The sequence below is a fragment of the Trichoderma atroviride genome, chromosome 7 (assembly GCF_020647795.1).
Source record: "Trichoderma atroviride chromosome 7, complete sequence".
NCBI lineage: Eukaryota > Fungi > Ascomycota > Sordariomycetes > Hypocreales > Hypocreaceae > Trichoderma > Trichoderma atroviride.
In genome coordinates this window covers 597448-618927 of record NC_089406.1, presented here as the reverse complement: position 1 = coordinate 618927, position 21480 = coordinate 597448, and the positions used below count along the sequence as shown (strand labels likewise).

The 21480-nt window shown below is 46.7% G+C and overlaps 9 protein-coding genes and 1 non-coding gene across 11 annotated transcripts; 5 read left to right on the top strand and 5 right to left on the bottom strand.

The window, feature by feature from the left end:
• Positions 1-110: 110 nt before the first annotated feature.
• Positions 111-728, bottom strand: TrAtP1_012200 (uncharacterized protein; the record flags this gene model as incomplete). Its single annotated transcript, XM_014090380.2, has 1 exon — positions 111-728. The coding sequence occupies one exon, from the start codon at positions 726-728 to the stop codon at positions 111-113; it is 618 nt and encodes a 205-aa protein (XP_013945855.1).
• Positions 729-1703: 975 nt separating this feature from the next.
• TrAtP1_012199 (uncharacterized protein) lies at positions 1704-2226 on the top strand (the record flags this gene model as incomplete). Its single annotated transcript, XM_014090381.2, has 3 exons — positions 1704-1810; positions 1859-1946; positions 2009-2226. The coding sequence occupies 3 exons, from the start codon at positions 1704-1706 to the stop codon at positions 2105-2107; spliced, it is 294 nt and encodes a 97-aa protein (XP_013945856.2). The 3' UTR covers positions 2108-2226.
• Positions 2227-2479: 253 nt separating this feature from the next.
• On the bottom strand, positions 2480-3408 carry TrAtP1_012198 (uncharacterized protein; the record flags this gene model as incomplete). Its single annotated transcript, XM_014090045.2, has 3 exons — positions 2898-3408; positions 2619-2839; positions 2480-2553 (listed from the first exon to the last, which is right to left on the bottom strand). Exons 1-3 carry the CDS (start codon positions 3302-3304, stop codon positions 2480-2482), a joined length of 702 nt encoding a protein of 233 aa, XP_013945520.1. The 5' UTR covers positions 3305-3408.
• Positions 3409-6189: 2781 nt separating this feature from the next.
• On the top strand, positions 6190-7863 carry TrAtP1_012197 (uncharacterized protein; the record flags this gene model as incomplete). Its single annotated transcript, XM_014090069.2, has 1 exon — positions 6190-7863. The coding sequence occupies one exon, from the start codon at positions 6190-6192 to the stop codon at positions 7861-7863; it is 1674 nt and encodes a 557-aa protein (XP_013945544.2).
• Positions 7864-8054: 191 nt separating this feature from the next.
• TrAtP1_012196 (uncharacterized protein) lies at positions 8055-9324 on the bottom strand. Its single transcript, XM_014090382.2, has 2 exons — positions 8848-9324; positions 8055-8778 (listed from the first exon to the last, which is right to left on the bottom strand). Exons 1-2 carry the CDS (start codon positions 9212-9214, stop codon positions 8144-8146), a joined length of 1002 nt encoding a protein of 333 aa, XP_013945857.2. The 5' UTR covers positions 9215-9324; the 3' UTR covers positions 8055-8143.
• TrAtP1_012195 (uncharacterized protein) lies at positions 9325-11772 on the bottom strand. Of its 2 annotated transcripts, XM_066115425.1 has the most exons (8): positions 11478-11772; positions 11316-11319; positions 11202-11230; positions 10967-11089; positions 10496-10873; positions 10003-10425; positions 9699-9923; positions 9325-9619 (listed from the first exon to the last, which is right to left on the bottom strand). In XM_066115425.1, exons 1-8 carry the CDS (start codon positions 11500-11502, stop codon positions 9441-9443), a joined length of 1386 nt encoding a protein of 461 aa, XP_065971523.1. In that variant the 5' UTR covers positions 11503-11772; the 3' UTR covers positions 9325-9440. The 2 variants fall into 2 exon arrangements, with proteins under 2 accessions (XP_065971523.1, XP_065971524.1); XM_066115426.1 differs by having other exon boundaries at positions 9325-9923.
• A 2387-nt stretch (positions 11773-14159) lies between these two features.
• Positions 14160-16513, top strand: TrAtP1_012194 (uncharacterized protein; the record flags this gene model as incomplete). Its single annotated transcript, XM_066115424.1, has 3 exons — positions 14160-14807; positions 14845-15320; positions 15373-16513. The coding sequence occupies 3 exons, from the start codon at positions 14160-14162 to the stop codon at positions 16511-16513; spliced, it is 2265 nt and encodes a 754-aa protein (XP_065971522.1).
• Positions 16514-17008: 495 nt separating this feature from the next.
• On the top strand, positions 17009-17093 carry TrAtP1_012193. Its single transcript has one exon. It is a non-coding gene; the product is annotated as a tRNA-His (tRNA).
• Positions 17094-17462: 369 nt separating this feature from the next.
• TrAtP1_012192 (uncharacterized protein) lies at positions 17463-18284 on the bottom strand. Its single transcript, XM_014090385.2, has 3 exons — positions 17972-18284; positions 17909-17922; positions 17463-17850 (listed from the first exon to the last, which is right to left on the bottom strand). Exons 1-3 carry the CDS (start codon positions 18169-18171, stop codon positions 17591-17593), a joined length of 474 nt encoding a protein of 157 aa, XP_013945860.2. The 5' UTR covers positions 18172-18284; the 3' UTR covers positions 17463-17590.
• A 1183-nt stretch (positions 18285-19467) lies between these two features.
• Positions 19468-21288, top strand: TrAtP1_012191 (uncharacterized protein). Its single transcript, XM_014090386.2, has 2 exons — positions 19468-20271; positions 20343-21288. Exons 1-2 carry the CDS (start codon positions 19739-19741, stop codon positions 20512-20514), a joined length of 705 nt encoding a protein of 234 aa, XP_013945861.2. The 5' UTR covers positions 19468-19738; the 3' UTR covers positions 20515-21288.
• Positions 21289-21480: the final 192 nt, after the last annotated feature.

The following is a 21480-nucleotide window of genomic DNA, read 5'->3' as shown; positions in this document are numbered from 1 at the left end:
ACTTTCCAGAGAGTATATGCAGTATCTGTACAAATATGCCCAGCATCCGTGAGATGGGCCTATATCCTGCTATTCCAAGAGATAAAATGAGATTTCAAATTGCGTTCCTCTCAACTCAGGTGTTCCCGATCGAGATGATGCGTAACAGCAGCCTCATCTCCCTCAAACGCCTCGCAGATTGGACAGACAACCATGTCCTCGATGATGCGAGCGCCTCCATCGTCGCCTAAAGATGCATTGGCCGCAGGCTCTTCCAAAGCCGGCATATAATCTGCCAAGCTCCTTGGGGGCGGTCCCTCGAGATAGTCAAAATCTTCATCATTTCTGATATCCGTGTACCGGCTGCTGAATCGCGAGCTCGACGTACTGGAAGCCATTGCTGCTCCGGCTGATGGTTCGGAGGATCCGCCATCAAGTCGCTGCACTCTGCCGACTTGGCCATTGCGCAGCCTGACCTTGATCCCGCGCGGATGGTCTCCTGATGTGAGGACGTCTTGCACGATGCCCTGAGTTTCTCGGCCTGTCGGTTGATCTTCTTTTAAGATGATGAAAACAGCGGCACCAGCCACAACCTGTTTGAACGTCGGGACGGTGCCGGCAGCTTGCTGGGGCGTTCCAGGCGCTCGATGTCCCAAGTTGGATGATGCTCCTCTTCCTCTTCCTCTGCCTCTTCCCCGAGACTCGTTTTGCCCCGAGGGTCGAGGCTGGCGGTTGCGAGGCCTGTTCATCGCCCAAGAATTGCTTTAATGAACGAGAAGAAAAAGGCATCCATGATGAACATTGATAGTGCACAAAACGGCATTGGTATTAGTCAGCGTTTATCCACACTGGTGTCATCGCATCGCAATGTGAATCCATGAACAACTGTAAAAGCATCATAGATAGAATAAAAATTGGCATATTCTACTACAGGAAATATCAATATTCAAATCATATTAGATGGTAGATGCATCTATGCCATGAGTATGCCCTATGGTTAACCACGCCATGCTCTCCTCACTACCCTGAACCTCAATTCAACCTGCTGTCTTCAATAAACTTTATTGCCCAGCACTTTTCACAACACAGTGGTGTTAATAATCAATAGTGTGGGTAGCGACGTATATGGCATTCGTTCTTGAGACCACTGCGGTAGGATTTCAGTACGTTGATCGGGGCATTCATTCCAGAAGCTGGCATCAATCGTGTGTTGTATGTCATACAAAAACACTAATGTTTGCTTGGCGTCATATATACTAACAATGGGAGTATGTGGTTAATCTTATCGGCCATAGAGTTTAGGCTAGAGTGGACCATCGAGAATTTGTATCGGCATGCATTTTATGGAAGCTGCGTTAATAAAGCAGTCAAACATTGCGAATAAGTCTTTCTGGCCGAGGTGGAGTAATTAACGTCTCGACTAAATGTGCGCACCTATACGTAGCAATTATGATCGCCCTCATGCTTACACCATCGAAAATGCATGATAATTGACTCAGACTTAACGTCATAATGTTAAACATCTGAACGTCATAAAATAAGACGAGGTTCAAATGTAACGGGCGTTGACTGGTATTTTACGCAGGAGAGTGACCCAAGAGGCTACGCAGAGTAATTTGATGACGACAACTAGTTGGGGGGTAAATAAACATACGCGAATAAAAAATGGGAAGAAATTGCATTATAAATACCTTCATTGATTCCAACAATTTTTCACCTCGAGAATGCACACTCTCCAAACTTCTTTGCAACACTTAATACGCACCTTAGCAGCAAACCAAGCATATTTCACCATGGCAGACAACGACAACCCCGGCAATTTCGCTAACCGGTACGGTCTCCTACATGACTTTTAGTTTCCGAAGCTGACCATCAAAAGCCCCAAGGAGGAGGTTCAGAACATTGCCGCCAAGGGTGGAAAGGCTAGTCACAGCGGCGGCTTTGCGTCCATGGACTCTGATAAGCAGGTCAGTATCTACATTTTATGTATAAATTGTTGAGAGTATGCGCATTGACATACACGGCATAGCGTGAAATAGCTTCTATGGGAGGAAAAGCATCGGGAGGATCTTTTGAACCCGGCAGTGAGAAAGCTCGCGAGGCGGGCCGCAAGGGTGGTTCCCAGTGAAGCTGGGATGACTATGTACTCTTGATGGACAAATAGATCTGGTGTTCATTAATTAGTACATAATGCAATGTATCTTTTAAAGTAATTCTCAAGTACATAATATAATAAACGCAGTGAGGTTTATAGCCGACAGGCAAGTCTAATACTAGTCACAAGCTGGCGACCACTTTGCAGTGAATCACCCCAGCACAAACAATCACAAACTTTCTATTTTAGTAAGAATGCGAGTAGTTAGCACATTAAAAAAAGCGTAGACATAACTTTTTATGAGTAGAACTTCTCACTTGCAGTGGTATGTATATCTGCCTTATTCACCAATACTAATAAATTTAGTCCAAAAGCATTTATTAACTTCGCTCCTAGTATATTCCTCTAGTTGATAGATGCTGTCCAAGTGTTATTCAACGTTCCGCTTCCAGTGAAGGCCTCAGTGCCAAATTGGTAACCTTGAAAGCAGCCAGTTAGTTATGATGCATAGGTAGCTCGTGTGATAAATGCTGGAGTGACATACTGAGGACGTATTGGCTTGAGGCAGGATACCCCTTGTTGTTCTGCAGATACGTGTAAAAGTTCTTGACATCTCCGCTCCAGTTGGTGAGGTTTCCGGGAGCCACGAAGCTGTATACTTGCATGGCGCCATTGTAGCCGTACCAGAGATTCCAGCTCGTGCCGCCGACGTTGACTGTCCCCTGCGAAGATCCAATGGGCTGGATATCTCCGTATTTTCCGAGCCTGCAAATAACATTGCTGTTTAGTCTACAACTCATAAATAGCCATCTTGCTGACTTACCAAATCATGAGTTCGTAGTCTCCGGAATAGGTCACATGGTTGGGATTTGATGCAGTAAATAGATCATAGGCCACATCCGCACGAAGGCTGCTGCCAGTGTAGCTCCACTGGGCAGTGGTGGGCATGCTTGAGATGCTGCTGACAAGTCGTTTGTTTGGAATGTTGAGCGCAATGTTGGGGTATCCCTTGACGTTGTTCTGGCCTCCAGACCAGTTCCAGGTCGTTGACCACACGGCGGAACCGCCCAAGGATACATCAGTGATACAGCCAGAGCCACTACCGGCGGTTTGTCCCCAGAGGTTGTTGCTCAGTGCATAATTGCCGCCAGAGAAGGTTGCATATTGGCTGCAGGAGCTTTGGGCGAGAGCCACTGGCAATAGTGTAGGTGCAATCTGAAGGAACTTCATCGTAACGATGGTAGTATGTATAGTATAAGGCTGTAAGAGAGTGAAGATGCCCTTGGCCAGGAAGTGGGTGACTTTCTATAATTGAGAAACTGATATAAGCAGTCTTATATGTCTTTGGCCTCACCAATAAGTCACCTGTTATCATCCAAGTAAAGGGGCTAGCATCGACCTATAAATCTTTCCGGAATACTGTAAGTAGAAGGTATTCCTCCTCGAAGCATAATACATGGATATTAGGCTGAAACATGCTCATTGCTGAGGTTTTTACGTATATTGCCGTGCAACTGCCTTGTTCTCATGTTTGATTAAGCCTTTATTCGGCCTTTTAGCATCCTATATGGTCCCCACCGGGATGTCGGTTGACCCCTGTATAATAAAAAGCTGCCGGGGAGCCTATACTCGGCGTACAATCTATTTGATGCAGAGCTAAGATTCATACGAAAATATGAATTAAACCTTGTTAGGATATTATTCTACACCTAAAACCCTGCGGTAGATAGACTAACATATAATGGATGATGTCTCATTATTCATTGTAATGCTATATTGTGTATTTTGCTTGTAATATCTCTTTGAGAAGACGTGATAGTGGGTTGATCCAATGATTCGTATCGACGTATCTTTAAAATATAATCCAAGCATTGCGTGATCTTAAAGCTGGTACTTTCACCAACACCTACAAAGTACAACACAAGCACCTTTGTAATTGCCAAGTAGATGTCAAAAGGCCCCGCTTTATCTCACGAGTCTATCTATTGTGCCGGCTACCACTCTTATTTTCTTTATAGCCACTCTCAAAGAAGCGCTGTGACCAAGAGGGAAGCTTGATGTGAGATAATGTCCTTTTGGAACGACACTAATATCGTGCGAATACTACTTACTATAAAGCGGCATACGCATCGCATGCAGTTTGTGCAGAGTTTCATGAATAGCAATACAAATCAACTCCAAATGTGCCATTGCATTGTTATAATAGTATCAGATATAGCTCTTTCGTATATAGATGATATGTTTTGATGTAATCAACATCCCCTTATATACCTTTACCTCATCTTTTTGTCCCAGAAACTAGGATGAGCGATTATTCACCCTCATTCCTAAACGGGCCTATTCGGCTTGAAGAGCGACGATCGCATCACCTGTACAATAGCCAGAACGTTTGAGTACGACCACACTGCTACCACTTCAATTTAAATCGCTAAATTGAGGCTAAACTTTGTGGAGAAGCTCAAAATTATGTTCCAGGCTAAATAACGTCATTCAGGCTATACAGCGCGTTCATGCTTGGCTGTCTCCAAGTTCAGCATATAGCTATTAGAGTTGTCTTATGCAAATGCTAAAGAGGGACGATGTGACTTTCTATCTAGAAGTGTCAAGGAATGAGGTTAAGACGGCAGTGTGCTAGAATCCCGATTGGCGCGGATAGCGAGATGCAAGGGCGGCCTTTGGCGCTTCTCATTCGGAGCTCGGAGACGTCAGATCAGTTCCTGGCGCTTATACAGGCATAAAACGTGGAAGGATTCTTTATTAAGGAGTGGCATGCCTTGATGATCCTAGTAGTAATCAGCGATGACTATAGCTAGGCTCTGGAGTGATCATATTGAGTTGAATATGGGCAGATTGAGCGATAGTATAGGGAGAGAGAGGACTAAGCGATTGTAATCAATGAGTGTAACTGTATGCGACATCTTGCAGCTATTTATTAGTTATCGTCACAGCTTAGATGAGCAGCATGAAAGTAGAAAATTAATGGAAAAAAAAGCATAGGCATTAGTAAATAAAAATAATCGAGCAGACAAGGGATTATAAGGCTCTGCGGCTAGAAGAATGGCAATGCTTCAAACTGCCCCCGAAGCCTGAAATCGACGAATAAGCTAAATCTCGCCTGCATCTGCAAAACCAATCTGCGATGGACCGACCCATGCTTCATTTAAGCATGTCTTGGTAATCCATACGGTAGTCGAAATACGGTACTCCGTAACTATACAAGGTACAATTGCCGTCGTTTCTAACCCGATAGCTGGAATGCTATCTGATATGGAACAGGCCGATTACCGAAATCCCATCCCGACCGGCACATGTTTAAACACCCGATGTTGTTTAGCATCGTATCGGCCTCTATAAGGCGCATGACTTACAAGTCAACAAGCCTAGCAAATAGCAACTCGGCTGTACTAGACCGAAGCCCGAACACTTGGACTGATCAGCGGTGCGTACAAGTACGAACATGGGCGCTCAACACGTCGGCCAAGTGCTAGCTCTTTTCTTGCGTCCATAAAAGCCTTGGCTATTCCCCCACGTAGGCTGCCCTATGTTACCTCTTACCCCGGATCATCGTTAGCTGCTGCAGCTATGCTCTTTGGCCGTTGACTTCCTCAGGCCCTAATTGCTGTTCTAATCTGCAGAGTGGAATGCACCCGGGCAAAAACTGAGAAACAAAAGTCTTTCCGCGGGGAAACAAGCACAGCAGCCAAGTACGCTACTAATTGATACGAAGCGTTTAGGCGCTGGGCTCTCCACCGAGTCTCAGATGTGATGGTGCTTATCTTGGGAGCTTGTGACAATGGTCGCTAGATTGCGGGGAAGCGAGAGACGTGAGGGATGATAACCCGCATTTTGAGGTTACATGAGTTGGCCGACATGAAGATCTTGTAGATAGATAGGCGAGATTTAGGATCAGAGTTGATAAATGCCTCCGTTTACGGTCGGTTGGAGACGTAACGTGAGCTATCTGCATGTGGTCTTTGCTAGGGTTATTTTTACATACATATATCTACATGTGTCCATGCTACTGCTTCATTCTGGTTGACAACTTGATTGCATGTAGCCGTCTATTTCTGCATTGAGAGTCTTTTACTGTCATCCTGCGGGCAACACCCGGCATTATGGCCAAGAAAGAAGAGTCGTTGCCTTATGGCGATGTCGAAGCTCAAGATGCCATTTCTGTTGCTGCCGCCCCCGTCAGCGCCTTCGACAGTTACGATGCTCAAAAAGCGGAAAACGAGCAGCAACATATCGGCACGCTGGATCGCCGCCTCAAAGCTCGCCATGTCCAATTTCTTGCTCTTTCTGGAGCCATCGGCACGGGTCTCTTCGTCGGCAGCGGGCAGGTCCTTTCTTTAGCAGGCCCCCTCTCTGCATTTCTATGCTACATCATCACGGGCTTCAACCTGTACTGCGTAATCAATAGTTTGGGCGAAATGGCCGCTTGGCTGCCGATTCCGGGCGCAGTACCGGTTTTCGCTTCTCGGTTTGTCGATCCGGCGCTGGGATTCACGTTGGGATGGAATTACTGGTATCAGTTTGCTATTGGTGTGCCGATTGAGGTATCGGCTTGTGCCATCATTGTAGACTTTTGGCCAAATGATGTGCCCAAAGCTGCGCTTATTACCGTCTTCTTTGTTGCCATGATTATTGTTAATTGTCTTCCCGTACGGATATATGGAGAAGCCGAGTTTGCATTTGGAGCCATCAAGTTGACTACCATCATCGGGCTGATCCTCCTCATGTTCATCATCACGGTGGGCGGATCTCCATCTGGAGACCAAATCGGCTTTCGATATTGGCACCACCCGGGTCCGATGAACGCTTACTTGGAAGGCGGTGCGCTGGGCCGCTTTCTGGCCTTTTTCAAAGTCTTCATCCAAGCCACTTTTGCCTATGGCGGCAGCGAGATTGTGGTAGTCGCATCAGGCGAGACAAAAGACCCACGGCGAAACATCAAGCGCTCTGTCCGACGAGTGTTCTGGCGCATTTTGCTTTTCTACGTGCTTTCCATCTTCCTCGTTGGACTTTGCGTCTCATCTGAGGACCCTAACCTGCTCAATGCTATCAATAGCTCTGCTCCCGGCGTCGGCGCGAGCCCCTTTGTCATCGCTATCAAGAACGCAGGCATCAAAGTTCTCCCTCACATCATCAACGCAGTCGTACTATCTTCTGCCTGGTCTGCCGGCAACTCGTTCTTTTATGCCTCCACGCGAGTGCTCTATTCAGCTGCTTTGGATGGCAAGGCGCCTGCCATCCTCAAGTACGAAAAGTTTGGCGTGCCGTATGCCTGTGTGGCCTTGACAACCGCGCTGAGCTGCTTGGTCTACCTCAACGTCAGCAATCAGTCTTCTGAGGTCTTCTTCTGGATCAGCAACCTCAGCGCCGTCAGTACCCTCATAGTCTGGGCCAGCGTATCCTTCATATACCTCCGTTTTTATTACGCTCTGAGGTACAATGGCATCGACCGTGATACTTTGCCTTACAAATCCCCGTTTCAGCCGTTTCTGGCGTATTTTGCACTCGTTTTTTGTCTTGCGATTGCGCTTTTTAATGGATTTGACTGCTTCTTCCCCGGCCGATTTAGCGCAAAGTCGTTTATCCCGCCATATATCGATATTCCCATTTTCTTATCCTTGTTTTTCGGCTATAAACTCGTCAAGAAGACAAAGTTTGTTGGATTGGCAGAGATGGATCTCTGGTCAGGCAAGGCCGAGATTGATAGATTAGAGTCAACGTGGGTAAAGCCAGTACCAAGAAATTTCCTAGAGAGGATATGGTTCTGGATTGCCTAAGTTGGAGGAACTGGGACTGAGGATGTTTTATTTTCATTTGTCATGTTATTGAAATGTATCGTGCTGTTTTGCCTATCATAGAGCAAGAAATACGTAGTAGCTATAAGTAGTTTCCTCGCCGCGTCCTCTGCGAGGTTACAATGAAGACATGCATACAATAAGCGCAGCTCTAGCCGGTGCACACTTCTAGCCAATTGCTATTAAAATTTCTCGTATTAAAAGAAGACGATACAGTATATTTACATATATTAGCAGTGTAGCAAAGTATGAATCGACGGGCTCAAGGAGTCTGATTGAAGTCATAACTGTTCCCAAAACCGCGATTCAGGTAACCTTTCAAAGCCTTTTCACGGCTAACCCAGTCTACTGGAATATCCAATCCCAGCTGACCCTGTTGGTCAAGCTCCTCCAGAACCGGTTTCAGATTATCTCCAAATTCCAGTCTCATGGTGTTCCTGTACCATGGGGCAAAATGGATCATGGCAAGCATAATCCGGATTTGATCAGATGGGTTGGGCATACCAGCATGCCATAGCCTAAGGTCTCGCAACACAATCGAGCCCTTCTTCACGATAGGCTGAATGGGCGGACGGACTGCCTCTCGATCACGCAGATGATTCTCCATGATGCGGCCACTTGCTCGCTCTCCATGCGCGCCTTCTTGAAAGCTAATATCCGTCTTGTGTGTTCCAAGCCACAGCTCGGTTGATCCATTTTCGGGAGTCATCGTCACGAGTGGAACGTTGACAACCAGAGCAAAGGGATGCGCTGGGTGAGCAAAGTCGGCATCTGAATGCACCGGCTGGCGCTGGGGGGATGCCCCCGGGAGAGGAGGCATGGCTGCGTTGGCAGAGCAGAATGTCCATTTTGGCCGAGGACCAAGAACGGCTGAAGTGATTTGGGTGGCAATAGGGTCTATGAGAAGATGCCGTGTTAGAAAAGGAAGCTCTATTCGATCTAAACTGTGCGAGGGATATGTCTTACTCGTGAATATTGATGGGTAGAAAAACTCTGCAACGGGAGGTGCATCTTGCTGTAAGTTTCCCTGATTGTAGTTGAATGGCCCCTTGTCTCCCATGTTTTGGAGCACGCGAGCATCCTGGACCATCTTGGTGTTGAGCTGATCAATGTCTTCGTGCGGCACGACATCTTCAATCACTACGAGGCCATCTTGATGCATGTGTCGCACCGCCTTTTCCAGATTGCGCTCGTCGAGTCTGGCGTTCTTGATCTCACCAACACTGGGGCGGACCACGGCCAGCCAGTGAAGGCTAGGAGATGAGGCAGGCTTTGCTACTGTGGCCATGCCTCGACTCAACAGCCGCGGAGCTCGAAAGCGCACTGCAAGCATGGCGATTGGGATATTCTAGAAGTTCTGATAAAAAACGTTTTCGGTATATTTAGGTATGATGATAAGGAATAACGAAACTAAGAGGATCACCTGCGATGCAAAAATTCACTTATATATACTTCTGCCCACCCGTGGGAAAAATTCCATTGATGATGCTATACTGAAACCCGAGCTCGGAATTCCCTTCCCACTTGGTGTCTTCACTAAGAAGCGGGGGATAGATGGCTTAAGATCCAGACCCAGTGTCCGCTTCCCCAGAAAAACTCGGAGATTCGAATTCCGCGGCCCAGGAGTCCTTTAGACTGGAAATTAAGCGTTCAACGGGCCATCCCACAGACCGTTTGCACGCGGATAGGCGGCGAATGACTTCTTGTCTAGTGGCCTCGGACCGTATGAACTTGCCGCCTAAAAGGGGATTTGCAGTGTCAGAATGGAGACCACGGGGGAGGCGGAGAATGAGTGGTTAGTAGAGGGAGGAGCTTACAATATGCAATAGGGCCGAAAGAGTTCACGAGGACAGACGGAATATTCGCTGTGAATGCAATTCCGCAGATCTCGAGAGCGAAAGCTTCCAACAAATCCTCCTTTTTCACATCGCCGATGATCTTATCGCTGCCATCGCAAATCTCTGGCAGCATTGGGAGCTGATTCAGGGGTGCAAATGCGGTAAGTATATTGAGTGCGAGGAGGGCATACTGCCTTGCAGAAGCTAATTGTGTTGCCAAGTCAGTTACCTTGGGTCAATAATGATAATTTCTCTCAATAATAGACATTGTTATAAAACATACCGTGAAAATCTTGTAGAAACCAAAAGTGTGGTAGTTCGCCAACTGCTGATACAGCCACACGTTGGCTTCTTGAGAATGGCTTGATGTTTGATGGGACGTTTTTGAGCCAAGTTTTAACCATGGAGAGTAGTCTCTCCCAATCAGGTTCCGAGACTTGATAGCTGAAGGCCTTGTTGATAACTTGACCAAGTATGAGTGTAATGGAGTGGAGCTGGTCTTGGTTGCCCGTCAGGCTCGGAGCGGACGCCATTGTCACGTCCATTTTTAGTGGACAGCTTTCAAATAAGCTAAAAGTAATATCCTCGCGGAGATAGTTCCAGAACCCGGCAGCGAGGAGGCTTCCAGGGGGGCTCGCTGCAATGGAGTCTTCACATGATGCCAATGAGTATGCGCCTTGAAGATGCCTGTTGGGGTCGATATCCTCTTTTGGACGTCAGCTCGGATTTCGAAATCTGCATTACGGCATTAATGGAGGAATCTTTTCCCAGCTCACCATTGAGGATCTCGTACGATCGTAATAAACATACGGCCGCTAATGCAACCCCGTTTCTCAACAACTCAATCTTTTCGTCCAATAGAATCAGGCGATGGACGCATTGCCCATGATAGAACTCAGCTACTGCCTTTGCAGGCTTAGATTTCGTTGTTTGGCTCACGTGCTCTGCAGACAAGGCAATAATGGCACTGAAGAGGAGCGGTTCATCTAGAGCAAGCTCAGGTACCCTTGTGGCAAACAGACGTGAGGCATCGCCGAGGTCATACCACTTTGCGGGCTCTGCAATGTAGTTGTGGAAATACCAGGCCACATCTGGTGACTGGAGTGCATCTCGCGGATTTTCGGGAGGGGGGAATTTCCTTTTTTCAGCGGCTTCTATAAAGGAATTTGTTTAGCAAGCTCGAAAGATAAAGTGCTAGTAGAATATATAGAAGCCGCCATAAAGACCGAAATAGGGTGCTCACATACCTTTAGAAAGATTTCCCGTCCCTGGTTGATAAGAATAGGCTAGAAACCTGGACGATTTCCGAAGACGCGCACAGTATCTTCCCGATTTCTTGCATTGGCCGCAGACGGGAGTGTCTTCATCACCTGTCAGACAACATATATTAGATTAGCGTATCCCGAGCGAGGACTACAGTGAAGGCCAGTCGTGCATAGTAGAAGACTGTGCAATCTTTAAAAACCACTTTGCACTACTCACATTTAACCTTACGACGACGGCATGTGTCGCTGTTTAATATGGGGCCAATGGCCGTGATGATTAGTCGCTGCAGAGATTCATCTCATCTGTTTTAAATATGGAATCACCACATACCAGGCTATTGTATGAAAGCATTAGCAAGAGGTATGAAACTGGTGGATCAGATGAGAAATGATAGCCACACGCGGTCCGCTGTAGCATTACCGCATGCAATACCGAGACGCTTATACGGCTTGATAGCACAACAGCTCAAGGAACAAAAGGCCATATACTCACCTGCGTTATTTAGTGCTCGAGGCATTCGATCCTTGTTATACCATATGCCGAATTGCTTTCTGATGCAGCCCTGTTGGGGACCAATAAACTGTCAAGTGGCGATGGAAGACAATGCAGCCTTACCCCAACGCCGGTCAGAGGACGCTGACATTCAGTACCGCTTTTTTGCGGAGAAAGAGAAGCAGAGAACGTAAACTGAAGACTAGCTTTCGAAAACGGCAGGCCTGTCGTATGATGTAGAAATCTTGTGTCGACCCAACTCCCAACTCCCGAGCGGCAGAATCTCCTCTATTCTCGCCTCTTGTCCTAGTTGTGAACTAAAAAATCTGGGGCTTTTAGCGCTTAACCGACAACAAGGGCTGGGGTATTAGTGTCTGACTGCCGCTACGCTAGGTGGCTGGACATTCCAAGCTTGCATTATTTCCTCGTGAGGCGATTGGCTGAGTTCGATGTGATGGGGTCCTGCGGTCCTGTTTATGACTGCGATTTTCTAATGCTATCATCACTACAAGTATGCGGTGTAACTGTATCCATTAGGCGAGGGTTACTCCTATAGAAGACGCGATACTAGATACTTGTGTGAACATTCTACTATTATGGGCTGCCAACTACTTTGTGCGAGTGTCTCTTACTCGCATTTGTCTAACCAAGGCTTTAGACGCATTTATAGGATTCTTCATACGCGTGTATTTGAAGGCACCTATACGTGAAATTATATTCTGAAGAGAATAGCTCAAATGGGTAGCTGATAGTGAAGGATATTACGGTTAAAGGGCTTTGTTGACATGGTTTAGCGACGACAAAAGCGGTGTCTTATGCCCACAATGGCTTATACCTGTCCGGTAAACCTATAGAGAACATTTTTACAGTTATATTTTATACCGAAGCAATACATACTGCGGTTGGACAATCTTACGTGCATCTATTTTCTATCCTACTGTTGTCTTCGTAGTTAACTTGAATTGTTGCGATGATAGTATAATAAGTTGGTTAACTAAGATTATACTGGGATGGCTGGGAAATGCTACGTGTTACATGCGCATCCAATGTTTTCAGCTCATATCACATTGCCTTGGGCTTCTAATTGCTCGCTACGAGTCAGCTGCCGAAATCCCATACAATTAAATAATCAAGATGCCGATGGTTGTAATTTCTATTAAATCTCATAGAAAGCCGCCCCATCTGTACTTCGATATACTAGAACTGAGGCATACGGGACAGCTCGTTCAAGGTTGTAATACAGTGAGATAGAGGAATAGCAAACAATAATGCCGTTTCTGCCTTGCAACCCTAAACTATTCGAGGCATCTGACTATGCATTCTTGGTAAAGTCCATGTTGTGTTAGCATTGTCGACGTATATCGCGTAATATACACAACTTCAAACAAAGTGTGAGGCTAAAACGTTTCTGAAGTCTAGTTCTAGGAGCTGTAACTTTTGGTTCCAAGGACTCTATTTTAGATGATGCATGCGGGGTGAACACAACTGCAGGGACTATACATCTAGAACATGCTAGCGTCAGCATGCGAAACTGTCAAACACGTAGAGATCAAAGGTTAAGTCGTATAGGTTTATCTGCTTGTAGCTAGTAATTTGACATGCTAGAGTTTACAATATGCTTTCAAATCATTTGGTCATCTCGGTAGTGTTTTAGAGTGGTAGCATCGATGCTGAGGAATCCTAGATTGCTACCTTTTCACGGCTAATGATGCCGAATACATCTGGCTCGGAACGAAGCGACATATATAGCAGGCTAGCTATCACAACAGGAGTGACAGAGGATCAAGTGGGGTAAATGCAATCTGTTGATAGATAGCAGCTAGGACTATATTTATCTCTGCCCTTCTTTCACCAAGCTGGGGCTTTGCTTCTTCTATATATTCGTTTTTTGTGGCAACTGTATTGTAGCCAGTAGTTGCGGCACAGCTTCTTTGTTTTTGCCAGACGACAAAAATGTCCAATGAGCCTTGATTGTTGGTCCATCTTGCAGACCAGCGTCATGCTCAAGCGTGAGGCTTGTTCTCAGTGAAATCCGTGCTCTCGGATGAGGCATGGTATTCTGGCCCAATAGCGCGGTCTTACCGATTTAATAAATTAACAATTATTAACATATCGTTGTTTCTTCAAGTTTAAATTATATGGAAAAATAGTTTATGGCTGTATATATTGCTTTACCAGGTGATTTAGGGATTGACGGGCCAACTGCAGGGCAAAGCTGAACATTTAGTCACTGAAAGCGGAACCAACACGCATTGATGCCATGACCTCCTTACAGTGTAGCCAAATAACACAATCACTCCGTTGACCGGAGCTTTGACAAGAGCTGTGAATAAAAGGTATGGAATTGCTTGGGTGAGTCATTCCATAATTTACCAAACACATCAGCTTTAGAAGAGTCGGATCAGTTGATTAATACTATCACACTACCAAGCCGAGCTGTCTCTTTTCCCTACTTGCGGGACAACTCTTGTTCTTTCTTTCCTTCGTTTTTTCTCTAAAGAAAACTCTTTGATCCTGAAAATTAGATAATTGAGGGCATGCACCGTGGCTTCCGAGGGTCGCAAACAGCCGCCTTGGATCCCCCCCAAAACCCAACCTGACGCCCAACTGCCCCAACTGAAGATCTACAATAGTCTTACAAGGACCAATGATGAATTCGTCCCAGTCGACCCGACAGGGAAGATGGTGACGTGGTACGGATGTGGCCCGACAGTGTATGAAGATGCCCATCTGGGCCATGCCAAGAATTACGTCTCGACGGACATCATCCGCCGCATCATGAAGGACTACTTCGGCTTCCGCGTCAAGTTCGTGATGAATACGACTGATGTCGATGACAAGATCATCCTCCGGGGCCGTCGGAAGCACCTGCTCGCGCGCTTCAAGCAGGAGCATGCTTCTGAAGACGACTCAGTGAGTGATTTGGTTTTGGCAGAGACCAAAGCCGCATTTAGTCACTACATTGAAAAGAATCTTCCGTCTCTGCCCTCGCATACAAGCCCAGAGAATTTTCCCGAGGCAGCGTACAAGGCATATGAAGCAAAGTCCGAGCTTTCACCTCTGGCCGACGCCGCGACAGCAAAACAGAGCCAGGCTGTTACTGTCGCCGATTTGCTGTTGGGGGCACACATTGGCACGGCTCGGTCGGCTGCTGAGGCCCTGCGAGCCCCGGGAAAGTTGCCAGAGTTTCTCGCCAAGACGGACGATATCTTACTCCCATATCTCGATGCCTTGCATGGTGCAGATATAGACTCTAATAATCACGAGGTATACCTGGAGCTGACTCAGAAATTCGAACGCCGCTTCTTGGAGGATATGAATGCGCTTAATGTACTGCCCCCCCGACCAACTAACTCGTGTGACCGAGTACGTTCCCCAAATTGTCCGCTTCGTTGAGAAGATCGTGGCAAATGGTTTCGGCTACGCTTGCCCTGATGGCTCCGTATATTTCGATATCGACTCGTTTGAGAAGGCTGGGCACAGCTACTCCCGGCTGGAACCATGGAACAAGAACGACCGTGTCCTCCAAGCCGATGGGGAAGGTTCACTGTCCAAGGGAAAGTCAATGAAGCGGAGTGAGAATGATTTTGCGCTGTGGAAAGCGAGCAAGCCAGGCGAGCCAGCATGGCCGAGTCCATGGGGTCATGGGCGACCAGGATGGCATATCGAATGCTCCGCGATGGCCTCCGATGCGATCGGGAAGACGATAGATATCCATTCTGGGGGTGTCGATCTTCGTTTCCCTCATCATGACAACGAGCTCGCACAATCGGAAGCCTACTGGTCCACTCCGGACTGTCATGTACAGTGGACGAATTACTTCATTCACATAGGGCAACTGAGGTAAAAATGTCAAATTCCGATTCCGTTGTACAAAAGCACTAACATATCCTAGAATTCGAGGCTTGAAGATGAGCAAGAGCCTCAAGAATTACACTACCATTAGAACTTTTCTCTCCCATAAGGATTGGAGTGCACGTTCTCTCCGAATTTGCTTCCTCCTCGTGCCTTGGCAGGATGGTATTGAGGTAACAGACGAGCTTATGAAGGCCACAGTCGGTTGGGAAGGCAAGCTCAATAACTTCTTTCTGAAGAGCTTGGACGTTGAGAAACATCTTAGCCCCAAGACTGCCAGAATGCAAGAGCTTGGCGAAGACCAGCAATTACTGAGCGCCTTGGATAAGGCGAAAGCCGATGTCGACAAAGCTCTTTGCGATTCCTTCAATACCTCAGCAGCCATGAGAATCCTCTCTGACCTCGTTACTGAGTTTAACTCGGCAGAGGCACTTTCAGACCAGACAGTCATCTTGCTCGCCCGGTGGGTAACACGCATTGTCACGATATTTGGTCTGGATCCTGAGGGAGACCTCAGCAAGCCGGATAGTATCGGGTGGTCAGGCCTCGATATTCCCGTGTCAGCAAAGCCCTACATCTACCCTGCTTCTCAATTGCGCGACAAGGTTCGAACCTTGGCCTGTTCCGGCTCGGTCGACCATGCAGCTATAACGAAGCTCGCTGATGGAATTACGATGGTAGCATCAACACTAGTGGCCGAGTCATCCAAACAATACGATCAGGTGCTGCAGCAATTCCGCACAGACGTCAAGGCCCTCGCAGCCCATCAAGCTCCGGCAAAAGACCTGCTCGCCTTGTGTGACCAGCTCCGTGATGTACACCTCTGGAACCTAGGCATCTATCTGGAGGACCGCAACAACTCTCAGCCTGCTTTGGTACGACCCCTCGATAAATTGCTCATAGAGGCGCGAGCAGAGCAGGAAGCAGCTAGCACTGCCAAGGCAAAGGCAAAGCTGGAACACGAGGCCAGGGAAGCTGAGAGAGACAGAGAGCTGCGCGAGCGCGCTATGGTCGACCCCCTGCTGATGTTCAAAACCTCGGAATACTTGGAATGGGACGAAAACGGCATTCCGACTTTCGACGCAGCGGGGAATGTAGTATCCAAGAATAAGCACAAGAAGCTGGTCAGAGAGTGGGAAAAGCAGAAGAAGAGGCACGAGGAATGGCAGGCGACGCAATAGACAGCATAGAAGAGGAGATGGAAAATGACAATGCCTACTCTGGCGAGCCGTCCTTTTTTACCAGTATCTCCATTCTCAAATCAAGGTAACCGACAATGTTAAAATATTGTTTGTGATTAGAAAGGTAGTAACAAATGAGTGATGATTAAAGAAGATGGATAAAATACGTTCTGTAAGTAGGTATATACAGTTACCGTGCTATACAATGCATCAGCAAATTCAGATTCCTACGTCCAGGATGGAGTGCTTTTGTGGTTCCAGTCCAACTCCATCCCATGTGGCAAGCCCATCTGTTGTTTGAACAGCTTTTCAGAGTGCCACACGCGCATACAAATCAAAAAATTTAAGCCCACCGACTTCCTAGATCTTTATACAGGCCACAACAGCAGTTGAGAAGAGCGACATCCAGGATTCAATTTACTCATACAGGTGTTTACAGTGGAGTTTACCTGTATCAGGCAATTTGTCGGATTAGTAACACCAATTCAAGTACTAGCTATTATGGTCCAACGGTTAAGACATCAGTTTGTGGAACTTCTACAAACCACTGAAGACCGAGGTTCGACTCCTCGTAATGGCACGATTACTCTTTTTACCTGGCTGCTTTCTTTTAGTCTTTTTGCATTTCGTGGATGTCTTACTGCGAATACCTTGATTTTCAATTAACAGTATCCTGTTTGATGCGATAGGAGAATGGCACCTCATTTTATATTCTGACGAGCTTCATAGAGCAATTTGACTATTCTGTAACATCTAAATACTAGTATATAATATACACACATGTTTGTTCGAGCTATGCGGAGCGTTGTTTAATTCCTATTTGTCAAGAGGACATGTCTAAACTGTTTTTTATGTTAAGCGGTTTAATAAGCGCAGCAATTGGATAATAATGTGGATTGATGTCCACGGAATATGGCACCAGTTACGACTTGACCGAACATAATTCGATGTCAATTTGAAAACTAACTAGTTGAATAACTTTCCCGTACAGCCAGGGCTATACGTTTAAGAATTGAAGACCACCTAAGCAGATAAATTTGTGCACAGCCCGGCTGTACTCACCCATTCATTCACCACTTAGACCCTCGGCTCTCCGTGCCAGCAGCAGCCAACACCAACCAGTCCGCGACCGCCACAAGGCAATTCAATTCTAGCATCGTTAATTCCATTGCAAAAGCCCAGAGTGACTGCGTCACAAGTTCCGCCAACCCATTCACATGGATTCTCGGGGAAGTGGCCGAGTCTGCCGAACCAGTTGTCGAACCAGTTATCGGGCCAGTTGCCGGGGAGGTTGCCGGGGATGTTGCCGGGGATGTGAACGGCGCTGGCCTGGCATCCTGCAATGGGGTCAGTATATCAAAAGGGAACTGATTCCGCTTTACAATGGCGACGAACCGTAGACGGCAAAGCTGGAGATGTTAGTAACTGATTTATCCTCGGTTGAAAAGGCATGCTTACCCGATAATAGCAGCGAAGGCGGAGGTACGCATATTGAATTTGAACTTGAGCTTAATGGCTGGTTCTTGGAAAGATGTGATTGAAACTGAATGATCAGAAGTATTTGATGATTCTGTTTGCAGTACTGGGGAGAGATTACGCATTATATATCCGACAATTTGGCAGTCATTCATCGGATAGACAATTGCTACTTTGAGCATCACTATAGGTAGGCGTGCGATAGAATTCCTGAAAAAAAGACCTCCGTTCCTGTCAATCAGTCAGAATAAGGTTTTTTTGACTTACGGCATATGTTATAATGCAACTTGTAAAGCCTACATAGATGAAGTACTTGTGCCCCGTAGCAGTATAACGTCACCACTTCATTTTATGCTACGATGGTGAGACTATGCATATCCTAATATGACTATTCCTCTACCATAAAAGTCTTTTTTCACATCAGGTGAGATGTTTCTTGATTCAGTACGATTATTCAACGGCAGCAGTGATTGGACGGACTCTTAAGACATATATCAAACCCTCGTGGGGAGAACATTCCACTGAATATATAGAGGCGGCTAGATTGCTCCGGCAGACTGCACTTGGAGCATTTACGGCTAAGATCGTTGCTGCAATCCCTTTTTTTAACATATCAGAAATGTAATTGTGCATGTGATCCTGTATAGGCGCCATATGACTTGAATGCCAAGACGATTGGAAAGTAAACCATACATAGGCCCAAAGTGGCACATGATTGTTGTACGATGATAATATGCACTGTGCGCCTGTGAGCTGTCACATAAGAAAGGTATGTTGGTATGCTGTTGTTGCCAGTGTAAACATCTTCTAAAAAAGGGGTTCAATTTGCTAAACTAGTGTTGCCTATTACGGAGTCAAGAGAAGTTCACAGGAATGCATTCGCAAGCTTATTTACTGAGCCCATTGAAAATAGAACTCAATGGGAGATGGAAGCACTTTTAATTGCGGAGTAGATTTATCTTGTTATCCAATGTATAAATTGCTTAATTAGACTTCATCGAGATATCTGGTAGTTTGATACAAGGAAGAAGATGATGAAGAAGGGACCTCTTAGTACACAACAATGAGAAAAGCAGCAATCATAAAATTAGCATGGAGAAATACACAAGATAATTTCTCTTCGAGTTTTGTTCTTGCTAGTAGCGTCTCCTTGCTAACCTGTAATTTTGCTTATTTGGTCTGGGGCCACCACTTAGCAGCCTCGGCAGCCAGCAGCTTATTGCACTCCGGCAATTCTATCAAGGTGTAAATTGAGCACGGACGACTCTCCACTACTTATCTTGACCCTGGAGTACGAAAGTCTTCGCTAGGGTTGAGAAATTGCCCCTATGCGTTTATCTTCGCCGCCGTTTGGTCCGCATAATGATATGAGGGTGGGTTTTGACCCGCCTCGGAGCCGATTTCTAGACTCCGTTGCCACGGTGCGTAACTTTAGAGAGATGTGATAATAACTATGCTTTCTCTCTATGAAGTGTCATATCGGTGAAAAGCTATACAAATCATCTCCAAAGAATAAAAATATCTACAACTTGGGTGAAAAGCATTTGACAGCTAATACCAATTTGAGAATGGAAGCTTCTTAACAAGCTACTAATGGAGCGATGGCGCTGCTTAGTATAGGTGGTTTCCACATGAGTCATCAGCTTTATTAAGATACTACTTCATGAACGACGACTGTTGAATCAAGCAACGCCAGGTAGAAAAAGCACCGAATTGCAGCTCTGTCTCTCGGCACACAAAGCTTCCACAATGGACACGTCGCTGGGACCACTCGCGGCATCAGTCGAGCCGGCCCTTCTCCCGCCAAGAACGCCTCTCCACGGCCGCTACACATCTGTAGTCCCGCTCCACCCTCAGCACTGGCGAGCGATTTACAGACATCTCGGAGGAGAGGAGAACGCCTGGCGATGGAAATACATGCCCCTGGACGGCCTCCTCACCGAGGAGATATGTGAGGCGACGATCGCGGCATGGTCTGCCTCCAAAGATCCCCTGTACTACACGGTGCTTTCGGGTCCTGCTTCCGATCCCGCTTCCGAGCCAGCAGGCATCCTGTCGTATCTGGCAATTGTTCCAAACCACCGTAGAATTGAGATTGGATGGGTGATATTTGGGGATGCCCTAAAACACTCTAGGGAGGGGACGGAGGCATTTTTTCTCTTCATGAAGCATGCGTTTGCGGACCTGGGATATCTACGTGTCGAGTGGAAGGCCAATAATCTCAATGCAGCGAGCTTGGCAGCAGCTCGGCGGCTGGGATTTACGTTTGAGGGAGTTTTCAGGTGAGCCTTGAGATGAAAACTTGCTGCAAATGATCCATTGTGGATATGCTAATTGCTTGGCGAATATTCAGGAAGCACATGATTGTAAAAGGCAGACACCGGGATTCGGCGTGGTTGAGCATCCTGGATGACGAATGGCCTGCTGCTCGGAAGGGGTTCGAAGCATGGCTGGAAGAGTCCAACTTTGATGAGAATGGAAAGCAGAAGAAAGGGCTGAGCGAATGTAGAGATGAGTTGCAGTAGGTGTTTCCGTAGACAGCGGATTGGTTGGATAGACGCTTCATAGACTAAAGGGACGCTGATCCCGAGACTTCTGCATCTGTGGCAATAGATATATTAGATGATATGACGTCGCAGCCTGACGTGGCAACTGAGGCACAAATTTGGCCTTCAATAGGGCTGATGAGCTGTAAAAATTCCCCGATATGCTGTTAGCATGAACATGCATTTCTGCTGAGTTTCAAGATATTTTTAGGAAGTGCCTGTAACTCAATGAAGGCGTTGCGGAGAAAGGGAACGACCAGAGTCTAGAACCATATTTCCCCGGCACTAATAAAAGATTAACACCTCGATTGTGTAGAGCTGAAGTTGTTATGGCGTTTTCCAAACACAGCTTCCGGCGCCTTGTGGCCAAAGTTTGCCCGATGGCGAGGAGCTCTGCGCCGGTCCGTCTGGCGTGGCCGAATCAATAGCTGGAGGCACTTGGACGGACGCGCGTTGCGAACAATTGACAGCTGATAATTCTCAACCGAATACGAAACTTGATTTACTTGGAGTTGATGGATGTATAATTCTGAAACTCATTGGCAGTCAATGAAAAATACAGCCTCGTTTAGATGCTCAAGATGTAAGTGGTTGCTGTTCAAACATGTAGTTGTCACATGAAGAGTGGCTGCTGTTGCTCTAGATTACATGTGCTAGAATTTCATGCTCATTATACTTGCCTGCCAATGGACTGGGCTCATAAAAAGAGCCGAGACTAGGCCAGGGCTGATCTGCCAACTTGCTAAAAAAAACCAACCACCAAAAGCCACTCGCTGAATGGCCGAGCCTTGGAATGGGGCGTCGAGGAATCCGGCAGCCACCACAAGGTGTCATTGGACGCCATGGCTGGGGCCAATGGAGCACCAGGCGGCATCTCCGGTTCGCCTGGACTCGCAAGACGGCAGCAAAGACTCTTTTTTGAAAAGTTAGGAGCGCTGTAAGCAG

What these genes read in the sequence shown, in the direction of transcription:
- TrAtP1_012196 (XM_014090382.2), bottom strand. Translation starts at nt 9,214, where the DNA reads ATGCTTGCAGTGCGCTTTCGAGCTCCGCGGCTGTTGAGTCGAGGCATG. An exon ending in CTACCCATCAATATTCACGA is followed by an intron (nt 8,779 to 8,847) that starts GTAAGACATATC and finishes ATCTTCTCATAG; the next exon opens with ACCCTATTGCCACCCAAATC.
- TrAtP1_012195 (XM_066115425.1), bottom strand. Translation starts at nt 11,502, where the DNA reads ATGCCTCGAGCACTAAATAACGCAG. An exon ending in GACGGGAAATCTTTCTAAAG is followed by an intron (nt 10,874 to 10,966) that starts GTATGTGAGCAC and finishes ATTCCTTTATAG; the next exon opens with AAGCCGCTGAAAAAAGGAAA. An exon ending in GTTTCTACAAGATTTTCACG is followed by an intron (nt 9,924 to 10,002) that starts GTATGTTTTATA and finishes CAACACAATTAG; the next exon opens with CTTCTGCAAGGCAGTATGCC.
- TrAtP1_012192 (XM_014090385.2), bottom strand. Translation starts at nt 18,171, where the DNA reads ATGCTCAAAGTAGCAATTGTCTATCCGATGAATGACTGCCAAATTGTC.
- TrAtP1_012191 (XM_014090386.2), top strand. Translation starts at nt 19,739, where the DNA reads ATGGACACGTCGCTGGGACCACTCGCGGCATCAGTCGAGCCGGCCCTT. An exon ending in ACGTTTGAGGGAGTTTTCAG is followed by an intron (nt 20,272 to 20,342) that starts GTGAGCCTTGAG and finishes GCGAATATTCAG; the next exon opens with GAAGCACATGATTGTAAAAG.